The following is a 22,586-nucleotide window of genomic DNA, read 5'->3' on the forward strand; positions in this document are numbered from 1 at the left end:
AGAAAGGTTGCCTCAAGCTTCAGTAGATAGTAAACGAAGATGCAAGCCTTCAAACTATTTGTATGTACTGTCTCAGCTTCAAAAGTAGACAATTTACAGCTAGGCTGAACCTTTTTAAAATGCACAGGTTCAAACCTCTTCAAGAAATATGTAAAAAGGCAATCTGAATGATAAGAGGAAGAACCTGTCTCAGCCATTTCAAGCAAAATGCAAATTTCAATCACTCATTGCATGCAAAGCAAAACAAAACAACAACAAAACAAAAAAAGAGATTGAGAGAGAAATGAAAACGGTTGAGCACTGGGCAGAGAGACACTCACCTCAAACCCAGGTGATGATTCTTGACCGTTATCCTCCTCGTTAGAGAACTCCCCTGATGACCAACCCCCATCATCATCCTCTCCTCCCCCTCCTTCCCCCCTGGCAGCGGGGTGAGTGGTATGGGGGAGGGAGTGGAGGTAGGGGGAGGTGGAGGGGGGAGAGATGGGGGAGATCATCTCCAGACCCATAGGAAGCGTGGAGTTGTTATTGTTGTTGTTTTTGTTGTTGAAGTGGTTGATGGGGGGGGAGGTGGGAGCTGTTGTAGTTGCAGTGGTGGTGGTGGTGGTGGTTCCTCCCCCTTTCCAGTTGTCCAAGCTGTGAAGAAAAAAGACATTTTTGTAGCGTTTGGTACTTACATTTGGAGTTACTTTGTCACAGTCAGTGAACCCTATTTTTGGCCTTTAAGACAATTCAAAGAATTCACCAAAACTTCTTATTAAACACAAGAAAACTGTTACATAGAGAATACTACATGGCTTGCTGTGTTGTACCAGATTTACACGAGTTGTTTTTTAAATATTGAACTGCGAGCGAAAGCGAGCTGTTCACTATTTGAAAAAGCAACGAGTGTAAATCTGGTACGACACAGCAAGCCATGTAGTATTCTGTTTATCCTACATACTGTACTTGCGTGTATTTTACTGAAAATGTCTTGCAGTCGAGGCAGCTAAATTGAAGACGCTTGTTTTGGAACCTCGATCTCTTCTAAAGCCTCGTGCTATCTATTACGTCAAAGCAAAGAAACGTCACTCTGAAAGTGTGGCGTGACATTTTAGTTCTAAAGATTCATCGAGGGTAATTAAAGCGAGCGTCTCTTAGCTGACGTTTGTCTCGGTGACTTTGGCATCATGAGCAGTGGAAAAACAGGTCCCTGCCAGACTTGCTTGACATGACCTCATTTACATGATATACACACGTGTGATTTAAACGATTATTATCTCACGGGTGTCTCTCTCACGTATGTAGGATAAAATTCTGTTTAGTACGGTAGATCTGAGGTCGTGGTACCCCCCTTTCCAGACCTCTCAAAATCAGGTCTTCTTCTTCTTCTTCTTCTTGACGATCACACCGGCACGGTTGGCCTAGTGGTAAGGCGTCCGCCCCGTGATCGGGAGGTCGTGGGTTCGAACCCCGGCCGGGTGTCATACCTAAGACTTTAAAATTGGCAATCTAGTGGCTGCTCCGCCTGGCGTCTGGCATTATGGGGTTAGTGCTAGGACTGGTTGGTCCGGTGTCAGAATAATGTGACTGGGTGAGACATGAAGCCTGTGTTGCGACTTCTGTCTTGTGTGTGGCGCATGTTATATGTCAAAGCAGCACCGCCCTGATATGGCCCTTCATGGTCGGCTGGGCGTAAAGCAAACAAACAAACAAACAAACAAACTTGATGATCACACTTGTATTGTCAGGCCAGATCAGGTCTTAAAAAGAGGGAAGTCTGAAAATGGAGGTAAATTTACAGAGGTTAGGAACCGAAAATCTGAGAAAGCGGGGTCTTAAAAGGGGGATACCACTTGGGGATGCTTGCTGGCTATTTTCCTGTTTCTATATGTAACCCGATAACAGAAGCTTTTCTGTGCGTACATGGTCTTTGGCTAGCAATGTGCCCACATAGAGGGGGACAAGGCACCAGCAGGTCCGCACATAAGTTGACCTTTGAGACTGGAAAAACCTCCACTCTTATATCCCACCAGGCTGCCTAGCTGGGTTTCCAACACAAAACCTTCCAGAGAAACACTTAAGGTATAGATGCATAAGGCCAAAAAAAAAAAAAGGTCTGTTTACGGTAACCCGACCGACCCTATTTTTTTCGCGCGACCCTAGACTTTTTTTGGCATTTGGGAAAAAAAATCTTTTTTTTTGTGTGTGTGCAAAATAACGTAAAAATATGTTTTTTTGGAAAAGAAAAAAAATTCCGACCTACCGACCCTATTTTTTTGGCCTATGTTACCGTAAACAGACCTTCTTTTTTTGGGGGCCTAAAGAGTCTTGTACCAGAGAACCCTTAATGATAGGGTCTGGCTGCTGCTGTTTCCTGGTATGCTCTTGCAAACCTTTGCCTTCACATAGCAGTTTTTATAGGGCTATTTATTTAGGTCAAACTCACTCCTGCATGTTTGACTTGCTTGGCCTCCAAAGGTAATTCAAGTGTTTCATGGTTACATACCTGTAATCGGAGGAATCACTGGACAGTTGTGAGGTGACACATGTATCATCCTGAGTCACTGGCATCTTCTTATGACCTGAAACACAAACACACTCACTGCAGTTTCTTCAAAAATATTCAAAATTGACTCTGATTTCAAGATTGTATCATAAACAAAATAGATGAGATGGTATATAATATGAACCATGAACAAAACTTGTCATAATAAAAATGTGTACAATGTATATCAGATCTCAAACTTGCCTGAAAAAAATTATTACCTACCAGCTGATCTACAAGACTGATGTGAAAAATGCACACACAAAAACAAAAAACAAAAGAATGGCCAAAAAACAAACAAAAGACAAACAAAAAGCCACAACACGCAAAGAGCCAATCTTACCAACAGCCAGCCCTCTATCTATAATCACCCACACATTCAAACGTATCTGATCAAGCACAAAGATTATTGTCCAAGACTCACATTTGATCATGTCGAACTGGTTCATGAGGACACGCTTGATTTCCTTGACCCAGACATCCTTGACCTGAAGTGTGGGCGCCTGAATGATGTACACCTCCTCACGACCCCGCGACCACAGCTCAAACTTCCGCTTATCTCCCTTCAGTTTCTCCGTCAAGCCCACTTGGGACAGCTGAAAGCAAAGGTGAACATGTTGGTTCGAATCTTGAGAATTGTGTTTGTGGTATCTATCTGCCTGCTTTAATTGCAGTGGAAGTTTGCCAGCTTCCAATTAATTCAAAGTTTACTGTGAGCTAACGGTCCCTACCAGTGCACCGGAAATTAACACAGGAACAGATATGTGAATGCTTGAAAAATGACAAATTTGGCCAGTACAGATGAACTGCAGCCAGCATCTGCCGTTCACGTCAATTTGTTACAGAATGTCTGAGTTCAATTCTGAAATTGTTTCCTGCAAGAAGATCCGACTTGGAGCTTTAAATGATGTGGTTTGAGAATGAACTCTACCTTGAGTTTGTTCTTAAAGACGTAGACAGGGTCGTCGTTGGACTCTTCCTTCTTCTTGCACAGCAGGAGGCCGCGCTCGTAGAGAAAGATGGATCGCTGCATGGCCTTGAACCTGAGGTCCTTGATGCGCTCACGCTTGTGCTCCGTCCACACGCTGAACGCTCCGTGCATCAACAGGCGGCCCAGGTCTAGGAGGTTCTCCTGTCATGGGCAGAGAACAAAATGCTATTTCTCTGCTGGTGAGTCCGTTTTGTCTCATATGTAAAAACCCCAACCTCAAATCACAAACAAGCTGTGAATGAAACTCTGTAAAGGAACAAATAGATCATAGTCCCTTGTCATCCCTTGTGGTAGACAACTCTGCACAACAGGTGTTAGCTGTGACAAAGGGGGACTACTTAGTTTTGAGACGACCATTTGGCTAGGGTCGGTGTAACTTACACCTCTTCGTATCAGTCTGCCTTGAAGGTGAGGACAGATGTCCAGAACAGCGCGATGCAGTTTCCTTAAATGAGGGTGCGGTACATGTATTCAGTATAGAACTGAGGCTCGTCAGCTGCGACGGTGCCTGAGCTAAACATTGGCGGTTACTGCTCACAGCCCTGCACACGGCACAGTAAACATCCCCCTCCCTTCACCTCTCTCGCCACCATCCGCCCTACCCTCGGTCTTATAACTAAAGTGTGTCAGCCTGTCACACTCACATGGTATCCCACGATGCGCACTTGGTGCATGCTGGCGTTGAGGTATTGCAGCACGGACAGCATGGTGTCCAGTGCCTCCTGCAGCTGTAACTCCAGCTCCTCGTCCTCCCCCGTGAACCGCAGCATTTCCTGTAACCATGACAACAACAAGCTCCTGTAGAGAACAAAGTCAGTGTGTGTCACTTAGTGCGTCCAACACTCCAACTACCTTTGGGGGCAAAGCCGGTCAAACAGGCGTGGTTCTGGGCTAAATTCATATTCCCTATATATAACCGAGTGCCCTGAAGCACAAGAATTACCTTTGGAGGCAAAGCCAGTGCAGAGTCTGCTGTGAAGGGTGATCGACACACCTACACAAATCTGATATATCAAAGAGCATACCGGGAGACGATTCTCAGAGAAACAGCTTTTCTAAAACCACATGTGCCACACCAGCACCCATTGAATATGTGAGCTATATATAGGACAGCGCTCCAGGCCGGCAGACAACTCTGCAAAGCTGCTGCTGTGACAAAAGGGGGGCTACTACGTCACACACACGTGAAATGTCCTCTCACCTTCAACAAGAGCTGATACTTGGTGATGCGCTGCACAGGTTTCAAGAGGTAGGCGCCCAGGGGCAACTTGTGGCCCAGTTTCCTCTGACACTCTTTGAAGAAGGGGTTCGAATCCCCTACACGCATCCGCAAGGCCTCTGACTTTGGCTTGTTCTGGCAGTAGCTGCTGTACAACTGGAAGTCATCCTTCTGTCCAACAGAGAAAACAGTGTGTTATGAACTGTTGTGAATGTCATCCATTCGTCTCATGGTATGTATCAATTTTTTCTATGAGATAGCATTGTCGTGAATCATTCTATGATTGTGGGAAGTGGAGAAGGATTGAAAAACGAAAGAGAAAAATACAAAAGTCCCTGTATCTGAAAAGCAGCAAGTCAGAGAACACATATACACATGCATGCACACGCACACATATGCATTCACTGACACACACACACACACACTAACACTAACACTAACACTAACACACACATGCACAAAATAACACACACACACATACACACACACACACATACACACACTCATATAGTTTACTTGACAGATTTGTTAGGATTAAGGGTATTCAAATTTTTTCAGTTACAAAATCTTTATTAAAGTGTCTGAAGCAACAAAAAAAGAAGCCGTCAAAGAGACTGGCTAATGCAAATGGATTCAGAGAAGTAAACCATTGTACTCACTCTACTGATGAAACATCTCCCAACTTTGGCAGGATATTCTCTACAGTTCTGAAGCTCTTCAAGGAATGTGCTGAAAATGAAAAGAAGTCGTTTCATTTTCATTTTAACAAGGAAAAAATCAATAACAGAATTGCCAAACGTGAAAGGGAACGTCTCCTTCCTGGGGGTAAAATTCAGGTTAATTAAATAAAACACACAATTTATTGTAAGATTTCCTATTATATTTTGATCAACGTGTCTTGAGTCGTTTAATGCCCACAAAATGCAGTTTATAATTTTTAAACAATTTTGTTCTGACTCGAAAGAACTACAAACCATTATTCAACTGACAGTCAGTTCTGTGTATAACTGTGCAATGCCGACCCCCTTTTAAGACATCCTCCCCCCCCCCCCCCCCCCCACCAAATTTATGACTTCCCCCACTCAAGACCCCCGGTTTAAGATTTTTCACTCCAAATTTAAGACTATTCCCCCTATAAAACCCTATTTTTTCAAATTTTCTCTTCAAGATCTGTAGATTAACCTTCAATTTAAGACTCCCACTGTTTTAAGATTTGATTTTCTCAGATTTGTGGAGGTCTTAAAAACAGGGTACCACTGTACACAGACTAACTACTTGACTCACTCATGGTGAAACTTGTAGATCTGCTCCAGATTTCCAAAGAGGACGTGTTTTTGACCACTGAGCTCTGGAGGAATAACATGCTGCAAGGCTCGGCTGTCCATTTCCCTGTAGTAGCCCTGTGATGAAAGATTATAAACACTCAATAATCATTTTTAAACATCTCCATTACCACCACAACACTAAACAAAAATGATAACTGAAAGAGGACAAACAAACAAACAAAACATGCTCAAAGGACATACCGTCAAACCCGTCTACAGCGACCCCCCCCAACGAACCGACCAAAAGTGGTCGTTATATAGAGGCAGGTGATCACAATTAAAAGGTGAATTATATAGAAAGAAAACTCGTCTGGGATTCTTTGGGGTGGCTGTTGTTTTTGAGAGGTGGTCGCCAGGGCAGGTTAGACTGAATAGAAAGGATTCAAGATGAGATTTTGTTACAAACTGCAGTGATTATAGGCAGGTTAGACTGAATGGAAAGTGGAGTGATTATAGGCAGGTTAGACTGAATGGAAACTGGAGTACAGTGGTACCTGTGATGAAAGGGCTCATTTGGGACCAGTCAAAAGTGTCCCTAAATTGCAGAAGGCTTGTGGTGACAGGTAGATTTTGGTCAAAGTTAAACTGACTCCAAAAGGTGTCCTTTCATTGGAGGTGTCCACCCATCAGAGGGCTTCACATTGCAGGTATTGCTGTAAACTCAGAAGATGAAAACATACCTGAAGAATTTCTTCCAGTTCTGTGACGTAGGTTTTCTCCGTTTCAATCAGCTCGTTGACCACATGCCTGCACACAGCAGAGCAAAACATGACAGGTGGCTGTTGGCATGGCATCAATCTGACATCCTACCTGTCCTTGTCAATCTGACATCCTACCTGTCCTTGTCAATCTGACATCCTACCTGTCCTTGTCAATCTAACATCCTACCTGTCCTTGTCAATCTGACATCCTACCTGTCCTTGTCAATCTGACATCCTACCTGTCCTTGTCAATCTGACATCCTACCTGTCCTTGTCAATCTGACATCCTACCTGTCCTTGTCAATCTGACATCCTACCTGTCCTTGTCAATCTGACATCCTACCTGTCCTTGTCAATCTGACATCCTACCTGTCCTTGTCAATCTGACATCCTACCTGTCCTTGTCAAACATTGCATTTAAAGGCACACTCCTTACCGAGCAAACCGTAAAACTTGCCATTTGAGAAAACAGGGTCTTTAAAAAGGAACGGGATCTTCAAAGAAGGGTGCCACTGTAGCAACAAGCTAGCAAGGTAAGTTTATGGACCCTACTTGAGTCTTTCAAATGAAACATACACTAGACCTGTGACCTATCAGTCTTAGTGGAGGAACAAAATTCTTTCTTTCTTTATTTGGTGTTTAACGTCGTTTTCAACCATTCAAGGTTATATCGCGACGGGGAAAGGGGGGGAGATGGGATAGAGCCACTTGTCAATTGTTTCTTGTTCACAAAAGCACTAATCAAAAATTTGCTCCAGGGGCTTGCAACGTAGTACAATGTATTACCTTACTGGGAGAATGCAAGTTTCCAGTACAAAGGACTTAGCATTTCTTACATACTGCTTGACTAAAATCTTTACAAAAATGGACTATATTCTATACAAGAAACACTTAAAGGCAGAGTAAGCCTCTCGTAAACCATCGCAGATACGGTCAGGCTTTTACACACAGTACAAACACCATTTCATTTAAACACTCACCAATTGAGAACATCCTAGGTGCCCTCCGTAAAGAGCGAACAATTTTCAAAGAATTTATTTTTGCGTGGTATATCTTACCCCTGAGCCATCGTGAACCCGTGTGATCCAGTTTTCCCTTTTCACAATGCAGTCGTCATAGTTAGTCATTTGAATGCGACTCGACGTGAGCTTATCTACAATAGCACGTTTTTTTTATGCACGAAACAACGGCTGTGGTTCACAAGAACTCTAGCGATGGCTTTTGACTGTTGAGAGGAACGGCGATTTGCACTGATAAACCGGCCGTCGTCTGCTACGACCCTTGCGTGACCCTACTTCCGGGCTTTTCTTTTTTTAAACTTTCACAACTTCGAATTGTTCTGATCTTGTCTTGATGAAAAACGAATTCTTTTATGATTAAAGAATGTTTGTGTAACAAGCTGTCAATTTATTATTTAGATTTTAAAAGTTAGGTCTAGCGCAAAAACGAGGCGCCGTTGTTGTTAACGGAACAAGTCTACGAAAATAAATTCTTTGAAAATGTCTCACGCTCGACAGAAAGCAGCCAGGATGTTCCCGTTCGGTGAGCGTTCAAATGGAAGTATGCTTGTACTGTATTTAAACGCTCGGGGAGCTCTGTGGTGGTTTACGGGAGGCTTACTGTGCCTTTAACAAGGGTAAAAGGAGAAACAGAATCCGTTAGTCGCCTCTTACGACATGCTGGGGAGCATCGCGATCAGGTAAATTCTTCCCCCTAACCCGCGGGGGGTAGGAACAAAATACACAACTTAATACTGTACATGTATTAATAAACTGGGGATGACATAGCTTTGGATCTTGCTTCTTGGAAGATAACAGGAAGCAGAACTGTATGCGTTACTTGTATTTTTGACTAAAATATGACAGATTAATTAAGGCAGCCATTCTTTTTCAAGACCGTGCTAGCTAGCGGTCAGGGTGAACTATGACTGTCCATATCTGTGTCAAATGTCATATTTTGGACAAAAATACAAACAATTCATTTATGTCTTGATTAATTTTAGTCAGAATTCATTCTATTTTCTACGATTGATTGCACACAAACATGCACTGTTTTTGTAGTCTCAGCCAGCAGCCTAAATATGAGTTTTTGTTGGACTCTAGCTGGCGTCACATAGATCAAAGACGGGAACTCCAATGTTTATGTAACCGAGTGCCGAAACACCACAATCACCTTTGGAGGCGAAGTCCAATCAAACAGGATTGAGAATTTTAGAGCTTATTTCTAAGCCCTATAAAAACTGTTATGCATTCGCAAAGGAATCCATGAACATACAAAGAGACAAAAGCCGCCAGACCCCATCTCAAACAGAACTCTACAATCCACAGGTGTTGCCTTGCGAGCTATAAATAGCTCGCAACTTCTAAGGCGAACAACTCTGCAGAGTCTGCTGTGAAGGGTGACGGTAGTCTCCCTGTCACATTTAATTTATGCATCAATTTTTTAATATTTTTATTCTTGTATTCTTAAAAAAGTTGACTCCAACTCTTACCTTCTTTTAGCTTGCAAAATGTCCATCTCAGGCAGTGAGGTGAGAGAGGAGAGGGAGCTTCGTTGGGTGCTCTCGGAGGTCATGTGAATGTCACTGGACGACGCGTCGGACGGAGCGATGCTGCTGGTCTTGCTGCTGACACCGCTACTGTTGCTGCTCTGGTCATGGCTGCTGACCGATGGGTGACTCACTCGGATGTCCGGTCGAAACTGATGGGCAAAGAGAAGGATGTTATCAGTTTTGGCCTGGTACTGTTAAAGCGGTCCTAAATTGAGCTGAAAGTCGACTTGGCGAAGACTTGGTGAAGTCTTTTTACAACAAATTCAGTGCCAAAGCTTCATGCAGCCAGCTTCGCGAAATCGACTTCACCCACTTACTTTGAGGCTTTAGCATGAGACTGGGTAAAAAATCTCTCAAGTCGAATGAATTGTTGATTGCTGAGTAAGAAATGTGTGTGGCAAGATTTGTACAAATAAATTAATTTAAAAAAAACAGGACTAGAAAAGAAGCAGGTCGTTCAACTTTTACCTTGATCCACTGAGCGACGGAAGTGTTGGGGGTTAATGCGTGCTTGGGGAAGATTAGCTACACTAATTCTTGATACACAGGACTCAACAGTAGGCAGATTAATTTTGATAGTATTTAGGTCGTTGATGCACCAAAATAGTTTAGATTCTGATTTGAAGGCAGTGTTGAGCTGCTTGGATCTGTCTGTTCAAATGATTGTGAAAAGAATAGCTATCTATAGTAGAGCAATTTGAAAGCTCTCCTAACAAAATCAGCCTAAACCCATACAATACCTATTCTTGCATGTGGCAACCGCATACATTTTTCATGCTTTTTATCCTTGCAACATAAGTACCTTACAACAAAACTACTGACATAATCAACACTGTTCCTGACTACAGTGGAAGCTGTCTATAGCGACCACCCAAGGGACTAAACAAAAGTGGCAATAAAAGACAGGGTGGTCGCCATGGAAAGGTTAATTACATAGAAATAAACTCGCACGGTTGGCCTAGTGGTAAGGCGTCCGCCCCGTGATCGGGAGGTCGTGGGTTCGAACCCCGGCCGGGTCATACCTAAGACTTTAAAATTGGCCATCTAGTGGCTGCTCCGCCTGGCGTCTGGCATTATGGGGTTAGTGCTAGGACTGGTTGGCCCGGTGTCAGAATAATGTGACTGGGTGAGACACGAAGCCTGTGCTGCGACTTCTGTCTTGTGTGTGGCGCACGTTAAATGTCAAAGCAGCACCGCCCTGATATGGCCCTTCGTGGTCGGCTGGGCGTTAAGCAAACAAACAAACAAACATAGAAATAAACTGCTTGTGGATCTCTTGGGGTGGTTGTAATTGACAGGTGGTCGCCATGACAGGTCCCACTGTGCCATTACACTTTCAACAACACACGCATGCAAAAAGAACTTACCCTTGCTGATTTTTCCAGGAAAGATGGCCCTTTCTTCACAGGTTCTTCCGTGGAGGTTTTTCGCTTCAGTTCAGCGGTTGAGTCGATTTCATCGCGGGGATGCATGGCAGGGGAGGGGCTTCTGACGTCGTGGGGGTGGAGGGCGGGGGAGGGGCTCCGGACAGCGGGGGCGGGGCTGGCGGGCTGAACAGGTCTGACGCGAGGATTGCAGACTTTCTGCAGACTCTCGGTACGTTTCTGGCACATGGACTGGATGTCTTCCATACGCTGCAGGACTTGTTGCACTGTGGCCTGTTTGGAAGAGGAATGATTGGGTGAGTTAGTTTATAACTGTTGAGAAGACAGCAGAAATGTTTTCAAACACACACACACACACACACACACACACACACACACACAGCACACACGCACACACACACACACACACAAACACACAAATCTTAAAACTATCAAAATGAAATCAAAATGAAATCTCATTCTAGATTCAGACTTGCCCCACAAAAATGCTCATAACTTTTACATCAGTTGACCGAAATACTTTATATGCAGTATCCATTAACATCAGCTAATGCATGACCAGTTCACAAAGTGGCAAATTTATAGATCAAACGGTCTGACTTTTACACGCTTTCACAACAGTGTTCTGAATTGAGGGATCGACTCATCAGTACAAGGTTCTACATTGAGCGGTAGCCATACTTACCTGTTGTACCACCCCCCTCCCCCCCCCCCCCTCCCCCCCCCCCACCCCCCTCCTCCCCCCCACCCCCCTCCCCCCCACACCAACCCACTGAAAAAAAATCACGAAATCTCACCCTAGACTCGGGCGTCATGATCTCCTCAAAGATGTTCCTGAACTCGCGGGGGTTGCTGAGCTTGAGGTCGCGTGAAGACTTGAGGTAGGTCTCGATCTCTCTGAGCGACCCCTCTGCCCCCCGCACTGTCTGGCACTGCTCCAGGGGCTGGCTGGCCAGCAGGTCAACTCCCCGCGTGCACCATCGGTTCGCCTGAGAGGACAGACACCAGAATTTATCACAAGGAAAATATTATGTGAGAGTATTGTGTGTTTTTGTCAGATGGAAAAAGTAAAATTAAAGTTAGGTATATGAACTAGAAACAAACAGATAGATGCAAAGAGACACAGACAGTCAGGCAGGTATTTGGAAAGGCAGACACAGAAGCACTAGACAATCTGACAGAGAGGAAACACTTCATACACATACTCACACATTCTTTCTCTCTCTCACACACACACACACACACACACACACAGACACACACACCACATACACACACAGACACACACACACGCACACACACACACACGCATGCACACACACACACACGCACACACACACACACACACACTCACCACAGACACCCCGCACCACCATCCCCCCACACACACTCACACACACCACAGACACACAGAGACACCACAGACACCCCGCACCACCATCCCCCCACACACACCACAGACACCCCGCACCACCATCCCCCCACACACACACACATGCACACACATGCACACACACACACACACACACACACACACACACACACACCCAACACACATACCCACCCCACCCCCAACAAACAGAACACAACTCACCCTATCCAGTCTGTCATGCAGATCGTGTGACTTGGTCAGCATCTGACGCCGACGCCTGAGCAGGTCCTTGTACTGTTCACACATGCGCTGCAGCTCGACACACTTGGGGCGGATACTGTCCACAGCATACTGGTCCTCCATCATCAGCTGGTCGCCACGACTACGCATTCTCTCCGCCTTGTCCAGGTCCTTCTGTAGACACACACAGTGAAGAGAATGGTTAGAGGCTGAGTTGTTTGTTTAATATTATATTTATTTGTTTGTCAGAGTTGAATATTCAGTTGTTTATGTTATATGGAGTGTGTTTTTGTTGTTGTTGGGGGGTGGGTTTTTTTTTTTTTTTTTTTTTTTTTTGGGGGGGGGGGGGTAATATGGTACAGTTTCAAGTAAAATCTGATAATTTGGTCACCACAGCAACATATTCTCATTGTTTAAACGGGATAGTAAAACAAAATAAAACGAACAACAAAAACAAAAACATATAAAAATACAAATTCAAAAGAAAAGAAAAGAGGAAAAGTCAGAAGAAACATGTTCAAACCCTCTTAACATGAATGTTCTCAGTAATAAGGACACACGGCACAGATGACTCCCTTGGCTGAATAAATGTCAGACCCCCAAAGGAATTACACCACCCAAACGTAAATCCTGGCACAAGTGAGTACAAACTAGAATAAATGTAAACAGAGACAGGAAGGGCACAGCGGACCTATACAATAAATAATGAAAGCAAAGTACAGCAATACGCAGACGGGCAAATCTTATTATAATAAAAAAAAAAGAGTAGGCTAATATGTCGCACTATTGCCCAGAATAGCCACAACTGCACATCCATCTCACTTAATCGCTAAGGCAAAAGACAACTGAAAAGCTAACGGCCAGAGGTGAGCAAACTCTCCCCTTGTGCTGTTGACCAGCGGGCCAGCAATGTCGTGCAGTGTCCGGCAATATCAAGCAATGTCCAACAATGTCCAACAACGCGTGTTGAGCCAAGGATTTGCATTCTGTGCGTTCACCCCAAGTCACCTCTCTCATGCTTGTTTTCATTCACTTCAGAACCCGCCATCCCGATTCTCAGTCTTTCTCTCACCCCCCCCCCCCCCTCCCTCTCTCTCTCTCTCTCTCTCTCTCTCGCTTTGGAAGCATATCTCTCTGTCTCTCTATGTCTCTCCCCTTCTTTAGAACTGAGCATCTTTTTGTGCCTCTCTCTATTTCTCTCTCTCTCGGCTAACTTTTCTCTCCGAGTCAACCTTTCACCCTCAGCCCCACTCCTCCAGGCTCCCCCCCCCCCCCCATCACTCACACCCTCCTCGCTCCTGTAATATTACACAGATTTCCTGTTCACGTTATTGGCTTTAACATGTCTTAATTCAACTCTTCCTACCACCCCCCCCCCCCCCCCAGTCTTCAGATGTTCACGTTCTTTGCTTCCCCCCCCCTCCTCCCCCTTTAGTACAGCCGAACCTGACTTGCCGACCACCCCTCTATAACGACCACCTGCCCACAGAGACCACCCCAAAGGATCTCCGACAAACTGGTTTTTGTCATATTGTCCTTGTCTTGTTGAGTAAAGATCTCTTTTGTTTATCACCAGTAAACAGAGTTGTTTTTGTCTATCATCTTTCCAGAGCGACCACCCCCCCGTCTGTAACGACCACTTTGGTCGTTCACTTGGGTGGTCGTTATATAGAGGTCGATTGTGTCTTCAAGTCATCTGTCGTTCCCTTTTCTGTATTCCCTGTCTGCGCCAAAAACAACAAGGCACTCTGGCACCTGAGGTTCTATTGAATGACGGCTTACGACTGTCAATGAAACTTTTTCTTGAGAGTTTTCCTATAAAGTGCGCTCAAGTGCAAGACCTGACCTTTTCTTTAATCCATTTTGCTTCTAAGAAAGTGTATAACCCTCCGTGAACCCCATATGTTCCCATACACCCCCCTCCCCCCACACACACACATTCACTTTTGCTTAGCGCCATTTTCTTTGTTGTCGGCTCAACATTTTCACCGTATCCAAATCAAACACAGACGGCTGAACCAATACATGTGATGATGTTGTTGTTGCATAGAACCTGTTTGTGCAGCTGACTGAATTTGTTGCTTGCTTGTTTGTTTGCTTGCTTGCTTGCTTGCTTGCTAGCTTTGTTGTTGATGTTATTCCTGTGTGTTTGGTTTTCAAGGGATTGAGGAGAGACTTGCTTTGATTGTTTTTTCCTTTCGAAAGTTTGACTACGTTTGAAGATTAGCAGATTCTTGACTCTTAACTCTCTCTCTCTCTCTCTCTCTCTCTCTCTCTCTCTCTCTCTCTCTCTCTCTCTCTCTCTCTCTTGCCATACTATTATCAAGCACTATCAAATACTATCATATTTGTGTTTCTATTTCATATCTGGTAAGGACAGGTGGTAAGACTCGCCTTGTGCCCAACACTTTTATCCTTATGTATAAAAGGTCAAACACTGAGTCAATTGGGTTAAGGGGGGGGGGGTCGAGGGAGGAGTCAAGTTCATGAAAATCGCCCTACAGCGGGCTAGTTTGTATTGGCGGATTAAACAGGTTAACGAGGACATCACATCTTTGTTTGTATTTAAATCTCTCTTTCTTTCTCTCTCTCTCTCTCTCTCTCTCTCTCTCTCTCTCTCTCTCTCTCTCTCTTGTGCTCTCTCTCTTTCACTCTCTCTCTCTCTTGTGCTCTCTCTCTCTTTCTCTCTCTCTCTCTCTCTCTCTCTCTCTCTCTCTCAAAAAACAACAACAAACAACAACACCAAGTCGCGTAAAGCGAAAATACAACATTTAGTCAAGCTCAGTCGAACTCACAGAATGAAACTGAACGCATTGCATTTTTTCCGCAAGACCGTACACTCGCAGCATCGTCTGTCCACCGCTCATGGCAAAGGCAGTGAAATTAACAATCCAGAAAAGCGCGGTAGCGGTTGCGCTGAGGAGGATAGCAGGCTTTTCTATATCTCTATTCTGTTTAACTCTCTGAACGTGTTTTTAATCCAAAAATATCATATCTATATGTTTTTGGAATCAGGAACGGACAAGGAATAAGATGAAATTGTTTTTAAATCGATTTCGAAAATTTAATTTTAATCATAATTTGTATATTTTTAATTTTCAGAGGTTGTTTTTAATCCGAATATAACATGTTTATATGTTTTTGGAATCAGAAAATGATAAAGAATACGATAAACGTAATTTTGGATCGTTTTATAACAAAATAGTTTTAATTACAATTTTCAGATTTTTAATGACCAAAGTCATTAATTAATTTTTAAGCCTCCAAGCTGAAATGCAATACCAAAGTCCGGCCTTCGTCGAAGATTGCTTGGCCAAAATTTCAATCAGTTTGATTGAAAAATGAGGGCGTGACAGTGCCGCCTCAACTTTTACAAAAAGCCGGTTATGACGTCATCAAAGACATTTATCGAAAAAATGAAAAAAAACATCTGGGGATATCATACCCAGGAACTCTCATGAAAAATTTCATAAAGATCGGTCCAGTAGTTTACTCTGAATCGCTCTACACACACACACAGACACACACACCACGACCCTCGTCTCGATTCCCCCCTCTATGTTAAAACATTTAGTCAAAACTTGACTAAATGCAAAAACAAGTCGCGCAAGGCGAAATTACTATATTAATTCACAGAATGAAACTGAACGCACTGCATTTTTTCACAATGACCGTAGTCCGCCGCTTGTGCATAACGGAGTGAAACTGACGAGCCTGTTCAGCGCGGTAGTATAGTGGTTTCCGCGGTTTCGCTGTGCTGCATAGCACGCTTTTCTGTACCTCTCTTCGTTTTAACTTTGTGAGCGTGTTTTTAATCCAAACATATCATATCTATATGTTTTTGGAATCAGGAACCGACAAGGAATAAGATGAAATTCTGTTTAAATCGATTTCGGAAATTTAATTTTGATCATAATTTTTATATTTTTAATTTTCAGAGCTTGTTTTTAATCCAAATATAACATATTTATATGTTTTTGGAATGAGAAAATGATGAAGAATAAAATTGTATCCACACATGAAACAAACCACCGAGAATGTTCTAACCGACGAATCCTTTCACAACATTGAAACCTAACGACTTGAGTGAAAATGAAAAGTGACTTGGAACTAAACGAAACGGACCCAAACTACAGACCTACATAAAATGCCCTTCAATTGAATCAGTTAAGCTTGAGAGTGATTTTAGCTTTCGCGAAACACCCGCGGCTGTGCTTGTTAGATAAGTAATATCGCTGTGTCACTAGTAAATGTATACTGAAAGGCGTACATCATTTAGTTTCGTGATACCATCGCGAATTCGAATGGTCACGCTTGGTTTGATGTTCTAATGTCCAACCCAACTTGGTGAACAAGATCAAAGAGTAAAATCATTTACAGGCTGGATAAATCAAGTTAGAACATCTAAGTCAGACTTGGTTCGGTGACTCTTGTGGACTGTTTGAGCAAATGACCACGAAAATGAAACTCGGTCACATATTTAAACTGGACGCTTTTGCAATACGCAATTTATTGCTGAGATATAATTTATTGTTAATGACACTCATATTTTTGTTGTTGTTGTTTTTGGTGTTGTACATATCAGGAACTCAGACAGACATAGATACAGAGAGACAGACAAACAGACAAAGAGACAGATAGACATAGACACCCCAACAAATCCACTCGTATACAGACAGACTGTGACAGACAGGCACACACACACACACACACACACACACACACGCACACACCGTAAGGACGGACAGTGCTTGAGGTGTACAACCACCCGAATTGATAACATGTCTGACGACAGTTGAGACGCTATCAGGGGTCACCACGGCTTTGCGCCTGCCTACCCACACAGGCCTACAGGGGTACATGGATGACAAGCCAGGTAGGAACAGTGAATAGACAAAAGTTTGGAAAGACGAAAACAGGTTTGAAGAAGATTTAAGATGAACTTGGGCTGGGGGTGAGAGATTGATGGTGGGGGGTTAGGGAAGTAGGGGAGATGGCAACTGCAGGGAGGGCGGGGCAGGGGGGGGGGGGGCGGGGGTCATAGTATATCCAGCCCATTGTGCGCGCGTTAATCCTGGGATTTAATTCAAAGTGCTCACAACCTTCGGAACAACAACAACAACATAAACAAACAACAACAACAACAACAAACAACAGGAGGCTGAAAAAGACACCAGACTTTCAAGACTGCAGTGCACAACAACCCTACTCCTTAACGATACATTATGCACAAAGACTATAAACATTTGGGCGACAACCAGCTGCACGCGCTCAATCCGCCGCACAATTAATCTACATACTCCAGCATGAGACACGACGCAGCTGTCTCCAATCCGGCTTAACACGTACCAATTGCATCTTATAACGCGTTCCTTCCCGTCTACATCATGGTATAGATCATCACAGATCCTGTAAGGTGTTTTGTTGTTGTTGTTTTTGCGCAGGATGACAGCATCAATTTTTCATGCACCAAAAAATCAACGGTTTTGCTGGTTTTTTTGCGCAGTGGGATTTTGTTTTCGTTGTTGTTTGTTGTAGTTGTTGTAGTTGGTGTTATTGTAGTGGTTGTTGTTGTTGTTGTTGTAGTAGTTGCCGTTGTTGTTGTGTAGTTGCCGTTGTTCTTGTTGTTGAAGTAGTTATAGTGGTGGTGGTTGTTGTTGTTAATGTATTAGTGGTTGTTGTTGTTGTTGTAGTAGTAGTAGTTATGGAGGTGGTGGTTGTTGTTGTTGTAGTATAGTGGTTGTTGTTGTTTTTGTTATTTTAGTTAAAGTGTTTTTGTTATTGTTGCTGTTGTTGTTGCTGCTGCTGAATACATTTCGTAACAACCACCAGTGTCAACCTGCGAAATGAATTCCGCAAACAATCCCCACTCCGCATGGTACCTGCCACACTGCGCGCTGTTGCTTCATGACCACGTGGAAGGATCGATGTTCCTGTCCCATGCAAAAGTCTGCACGGATTTTATTTCATTTTCGTTACTTTGGTATCCCATTGCTGGGAAACTGGGCCAGCTTCCTCCCAGCGGAAAGCTAGCAACACCAAGAGTCGCGCTATCCAGATTTGTGCGTGTTTAGGGGCAAGCACCCACCTGCACTTATGGCAGAATGACCGAGCAACGGTATACGAGAAACAGTGGTGACACGTTTTTTGTTTGTTTGTTTGTTTGCTTAACGCCCAGTCCACCACGAAGGGTGATATCAGGGCGGTGCTGCTTTTGACATTTAACGTGCGCCACACACAAGACAGAAGTCGCAGCACAGGCTTCATGTCTCACCCAGTCACATTAACACTAACCCCATAATGCCAGACGCCAGGCGGAGCAGCCACTAGATTGCCAATTTTAAAGTCTTAGGTATGACCCGGCCGGGGTTCGAACCCACGACCTCCCGATCACGGGGCGGACGCCTTACCACTAGGTCACTGACACGGGGGTGGGGCATGGGTACCATTTCTTCGTCTTCAAATAAAGTTAACCTGTGTCCGTCCCGGCTTGGATTCAACCCCGCGACCCGAAGATCGCTAATCCATCTGACCTATCAGCCCCCCTCCCCCACCCCATGATCTTTCACGATTTATAACCTCTACACGAGAAGAGAGAGGGGGGGGGGGGGGTGTCTAGTAAAAAGTAAAAGTAAATTTTATGGGGCTTATTGTCTGTCAGGTCTTAATTGCCTATATTGGACATGAATTGGTTTATACGATTGGAGTTTTTACGCCCTCACGGCTTTTGATGTATGCGTGTTTAGGAGGTATCAGCCATCTGCACTTATGGTAGAATGACCAAGATCTTTAACGTGCCATTGTGGTGACACAGGGGAGGGAGATGGATACCGTCTCTGGGTCTGCACATAAAGTTGACCCGTGTCCGTCCCGACCCGGATTCGAACCAGCGACCTTTCGATCACAAGTCCAGTGCTCTACCACCGAGCTACCCGGGCCCCCAGGGGTGTCTTTAATCTCACGACCGTTTTGTATCGACCCCAGAACGCATGCGTCATAGTGACGTTTCAAATGGCACTTACTACACACGTGCCCATACTTACCTCACACAATCAATACCCTGTACCAGCTTGATGTTCTGAGCTTGAGACTTGAAGCTATAGTCTCTGCTTGAAGCACGACCTATATTGTGCACAATGATTCATTCTCCCCGTCTTCAGTTTTGAGGTACGCATTCAAAGTTCAGAATGAACGATATGTGCTTTTGCATAACCGAGCGCCTAGAAAGAGGTTTCAATAGAAATATGTCGGGGGGTATACTTTGTGTGAAGGGGTTATTCTGGCGTCTCATGCAATCTTGAGATATTCGTCGAAGTGGGTGTTTGTTGTGCTATCTTTCAAAGGGGAATAATGAGTGAACAATTGAGGGTTTGTGACAGATAAAGATCAAACTGAAATTTGGAATAATTAGATAGGTGCTTGAATGTGGTTATGCGTCCGTGTGTGTGTCCATGTTTTTACACGTGATTGAGTGAGAGGGTAAGAGGTGGGGGGGAGGGCACAGAGAGAGAGAGAGAGAGAGAGAGAGAGAGAGAGAGAGTGAGGGAGCGAGAGAGAGAGGGAGAGAAAGAGAGAGAGAAAGATAGAGCAAAAGAGAGAGAGAAAGAGAGAGAGAAAGAGAGAGAGAAAGATAGAGCGAAAGATAGAGAGAGAGAGAGGGAGCGAGCGAGAGAGAGAGAGAGAGAGAGAGAGAGAGAGAGAGAGAGAGAGAGAGAGAGAGAGACATAACTCAAGGACTTGGGCAGTATTCTACAGTCCAACACATAGGTGGTCTTCGGGGCACAAGTCTCGTCAAAATAAAGTTTTGTTTGATCAATCATCGTAAAAGAAAATCCCCAAAGCCAAGGCATTTGTTCGCACAGCGTGCGCCTTCTTGCAATTAAAGTTATGGGCAAACATTTGATATGTGAGTTCAAGAAAGTTCAAATACGCCTTTGGCATTGTTCAAACTTTCGTGAGCAATCTTCAAAACACAGGTTATAAAAGCACCGCAAAGCATTTGAAAAGGAAATACCACTTATCATTAAATCCGAACGCTGCAATATTAAATATGGGGAACGTTTAGAATCATAAAGTTTAAATATGGAATTTGTGAACTCTCTCGTAGTCTATGTCTGTCTGTCTGTTTCTGTCTGTCTGTCTCTGTCTGTCTCTAGATATCTCTACCCCTCTCTTTGTTTCTCTAAAGTAAACTTCAAATTTCGGTGTCCATCGACGATTAATGTGTTTTTCCCCGAAGCATTATTCACAGAAACACGATGTGAACTGCACAAAATGGTACATGTCTCCAATATTTTCCTGTTCGTTTGTACAAGTTTATCTCACTACAACCGTACCCCCACCATTCTGTTCTCCACACAGTATTTCTCCCCACTTACACTAAGTTTAGCTGAAACTCGCCTAGCTCCTTTTGCACCCCCGTCTTTTGTGTGGCTTGTCGCTCAGCACAGTGGTTTGAATAATGTATTCATTATACCTACAAGAATACCCATGAACTTTGTGCTGCTATATACACCGCAATCTTTTTGAGCTCTTTCTACAGAAGTCACTTTTCTGTGCAGAGAATAAAATTTAGACTTGTGTAACGAATACACCATACATGTCCACACTTTCTTCCTCCAAAACGAAGTGATTTCAATAATTTCTCCTTCATACCCCAAAGAATACCCGTTATATTACCATAATCCATTATCTGTTTGCGCTCTTTCAATGGGAACAAATATCCTTCAACAAAGAAGCTATGAGGGAAATGTCCTCTCTGCATAGAAAGGACTAGAATATTGTATACAGTAAACATGACCAAGCTGTCTACTCTCAAAACGAAGTGATTTGAACAATATGTCCCTCAAACCTACAACAACAAGACTTTATGTGGTTATAGACAACGAAATGTTCGTGCTTTTCACCTTCCACTGACGTCGCTTCTATGGTAGCGTTGGTTGGTTGGTGGGTTGGTCGTTGTTGTTTTGTCACGAGAACCAAGGGAGTCATACAGGCCCGATTCAGCGGCGTCGATCTCAATTTCCGTTTTGTTCTCTAACGACTCTTTAAAAAATATTCCCATTAAAGGTGGAACTTAGTAAAAGCTAGAAGAATCCTTAGAACTCAGGTTCTTTTACAGTCATTCCTTTAAATCTGGTTAAAGATCTCAATCTCTTCCAAAAGTTCAAATCTTTTGTCCGTGGATACGTCTCGGAATAAAACCTTCAGAATGTCTGCACAGTAGTGTTTATCACGAACGCAAGACAGGGAAGCGTACACTGAATTCATCACACATGTTGACCTCTCTTCTCCCAAAACTAAGTGATCTGAATAATTTCTCATTTGAATGTACATGCAAGCATAGCCCTTTGTGTCATATTCACCACTAACCTTTTGTGTGTGTTATTTCTATGCGAGTCACCTCTGCCGGATGCAAAGTAAGGTCAAGTATATTGAAAATACATCAAACATGTCCAACCCAAATCTCTTCGCCCCACACACATATTATGCGCTACGTGAATGACCCGTCTTCAGCGGTTCCTTTGAGGATACGCTCTGGTCATTGTCCAGTTTGAAGTGGAATAGTGCTGGTCAAGTTCTTCCGGGCCATTAAGAGAGCACTTGATGGTCTGATATTCATCTTGAAAGTGTCATTTACCAAAGCCCTTTGCTACAGCGATCTGATGCGTACGGCCTGTACACTCGTGTAGGTTGGGTGGGGGTACCGGGGTAGGGTGGAGATGGGGGAGGGAGAAGAGAGAGAGAGAGAGATGGAGAGAGAGAGAGAGAGAGAGAGAGAGAGAGAGAAGAGAAGAGAAGAGAAGAGAGAGATGGAGAGAAACACACACACACACACACACACACACACACACACACACACACACACACACACACACACACACACACACACACACACAAATAGAGAAAGAGAGAGACAGAGAGAGGCAGACAGAGACAAACAGACAGAAAAACAGACAGACAGAAACAGAGGAACAGACAGAAAGCAAGAAAAATATCGCCCTACACGAAGAGAGGCATAGTTGCAACAGAAAGAGAGAAAACTAATGACTTGTTTGGCATTAACGCTTGACAGGGAAAGCCTGACGACTTTTCCAGATTGATTGCTTCGTTTATCGGATCACTCAAATCGCTTTAGAACAACCCTACACCCAGATAATGCCAATCACAAGCTATTTCCGTGACCACTCTAAGCCGTGGTACGTCACCCATTGTCCACTGGGGCAAGAGAATGACCACCAAAAATTGTCCAATGGGGCCCGCCTACATATAGCG

General features: G+C 43.9%; 1 protein-coding gene across 5 annotated transcripts in view; it reads right to left on the minus strand.

Moving 5' to 3' along the window:
* Nucleotides 1-22,586, minus strand: part of LOC138983783 (guanine nucleotide exchange factor DBS-like) — a 158,056-nt gene that overhangs the window by 9,600 nt on the left and 125,870 nt on the right. For all 5 annotated transcript variants that reach the window (XR_011461257.1, XR_011461256.1, XM_070357109.1 and 2 more), the window contains exons 10-22: nt 12,294-12,485; nt 11,497-11,688; nt 10,682-10,972; nt 9,255-9,463; nt 6,743-6,809; nt 6,022-6,137; nt 5,397-5,466; nt 4,720-4,908; nt 4,163-4,291; nt 3,459-3,659; nt 2,952-3,123; nt 2,489-2,564; nt 321-636 (exon numbers count right to left, since the gene is read on the minus strand). Coding sequence is in view for 3 of the 5 variants with exons in the window: in XM_070357109.1 (XP_070213210.1) it covers nt 321-636; nt 2,489-2,564; nt 2,952-3,123; nt 3,459-3,659; nt 4,163-4,291; nt 4,720-4,908; nt 5,397-5,466; nt 6,022-6,137; nt 6,743-6,809; nt 9,255-9,463; nt 10,682-10,972; nt 11,497-11,688; nt 12,294-12,485 (2,220 nt within the window). In the remaining 2 variants the exon portion in view is untranslated. The remainder of the gene's footprint in view (nt 1-320; nt 637-2,488; nt 2,565-2,951; nt 3,124-3,458; nt 3,660-4,162; nt 4,292-4,719; nt 4,909-5,396; nt 5,467-6,021; nt 6,138-6,742; nt 6,810-9,254; nt 9,464-10,681; nt 10,973-11,496; nt 11,689-12,293; nt 12,486-22,586) is intronic.

The sequence above is a fragment of the Littorina saxatilis genome, linkage group LG13 (genome assembly GCF_037325665.1).
Source record: "Littorina saxatilis isolate snail1 linkage group LG13, US_GU_Lsax_2.0, whole genome shotgun sequence".
In the NCBI taxonomy this organism is placed as follows: Eukaryota; Metazoa; Mollusca; class Gastropoda; order Littorinimorpha; family Littorinidae; genus Littorina; species Littorina saxatilis.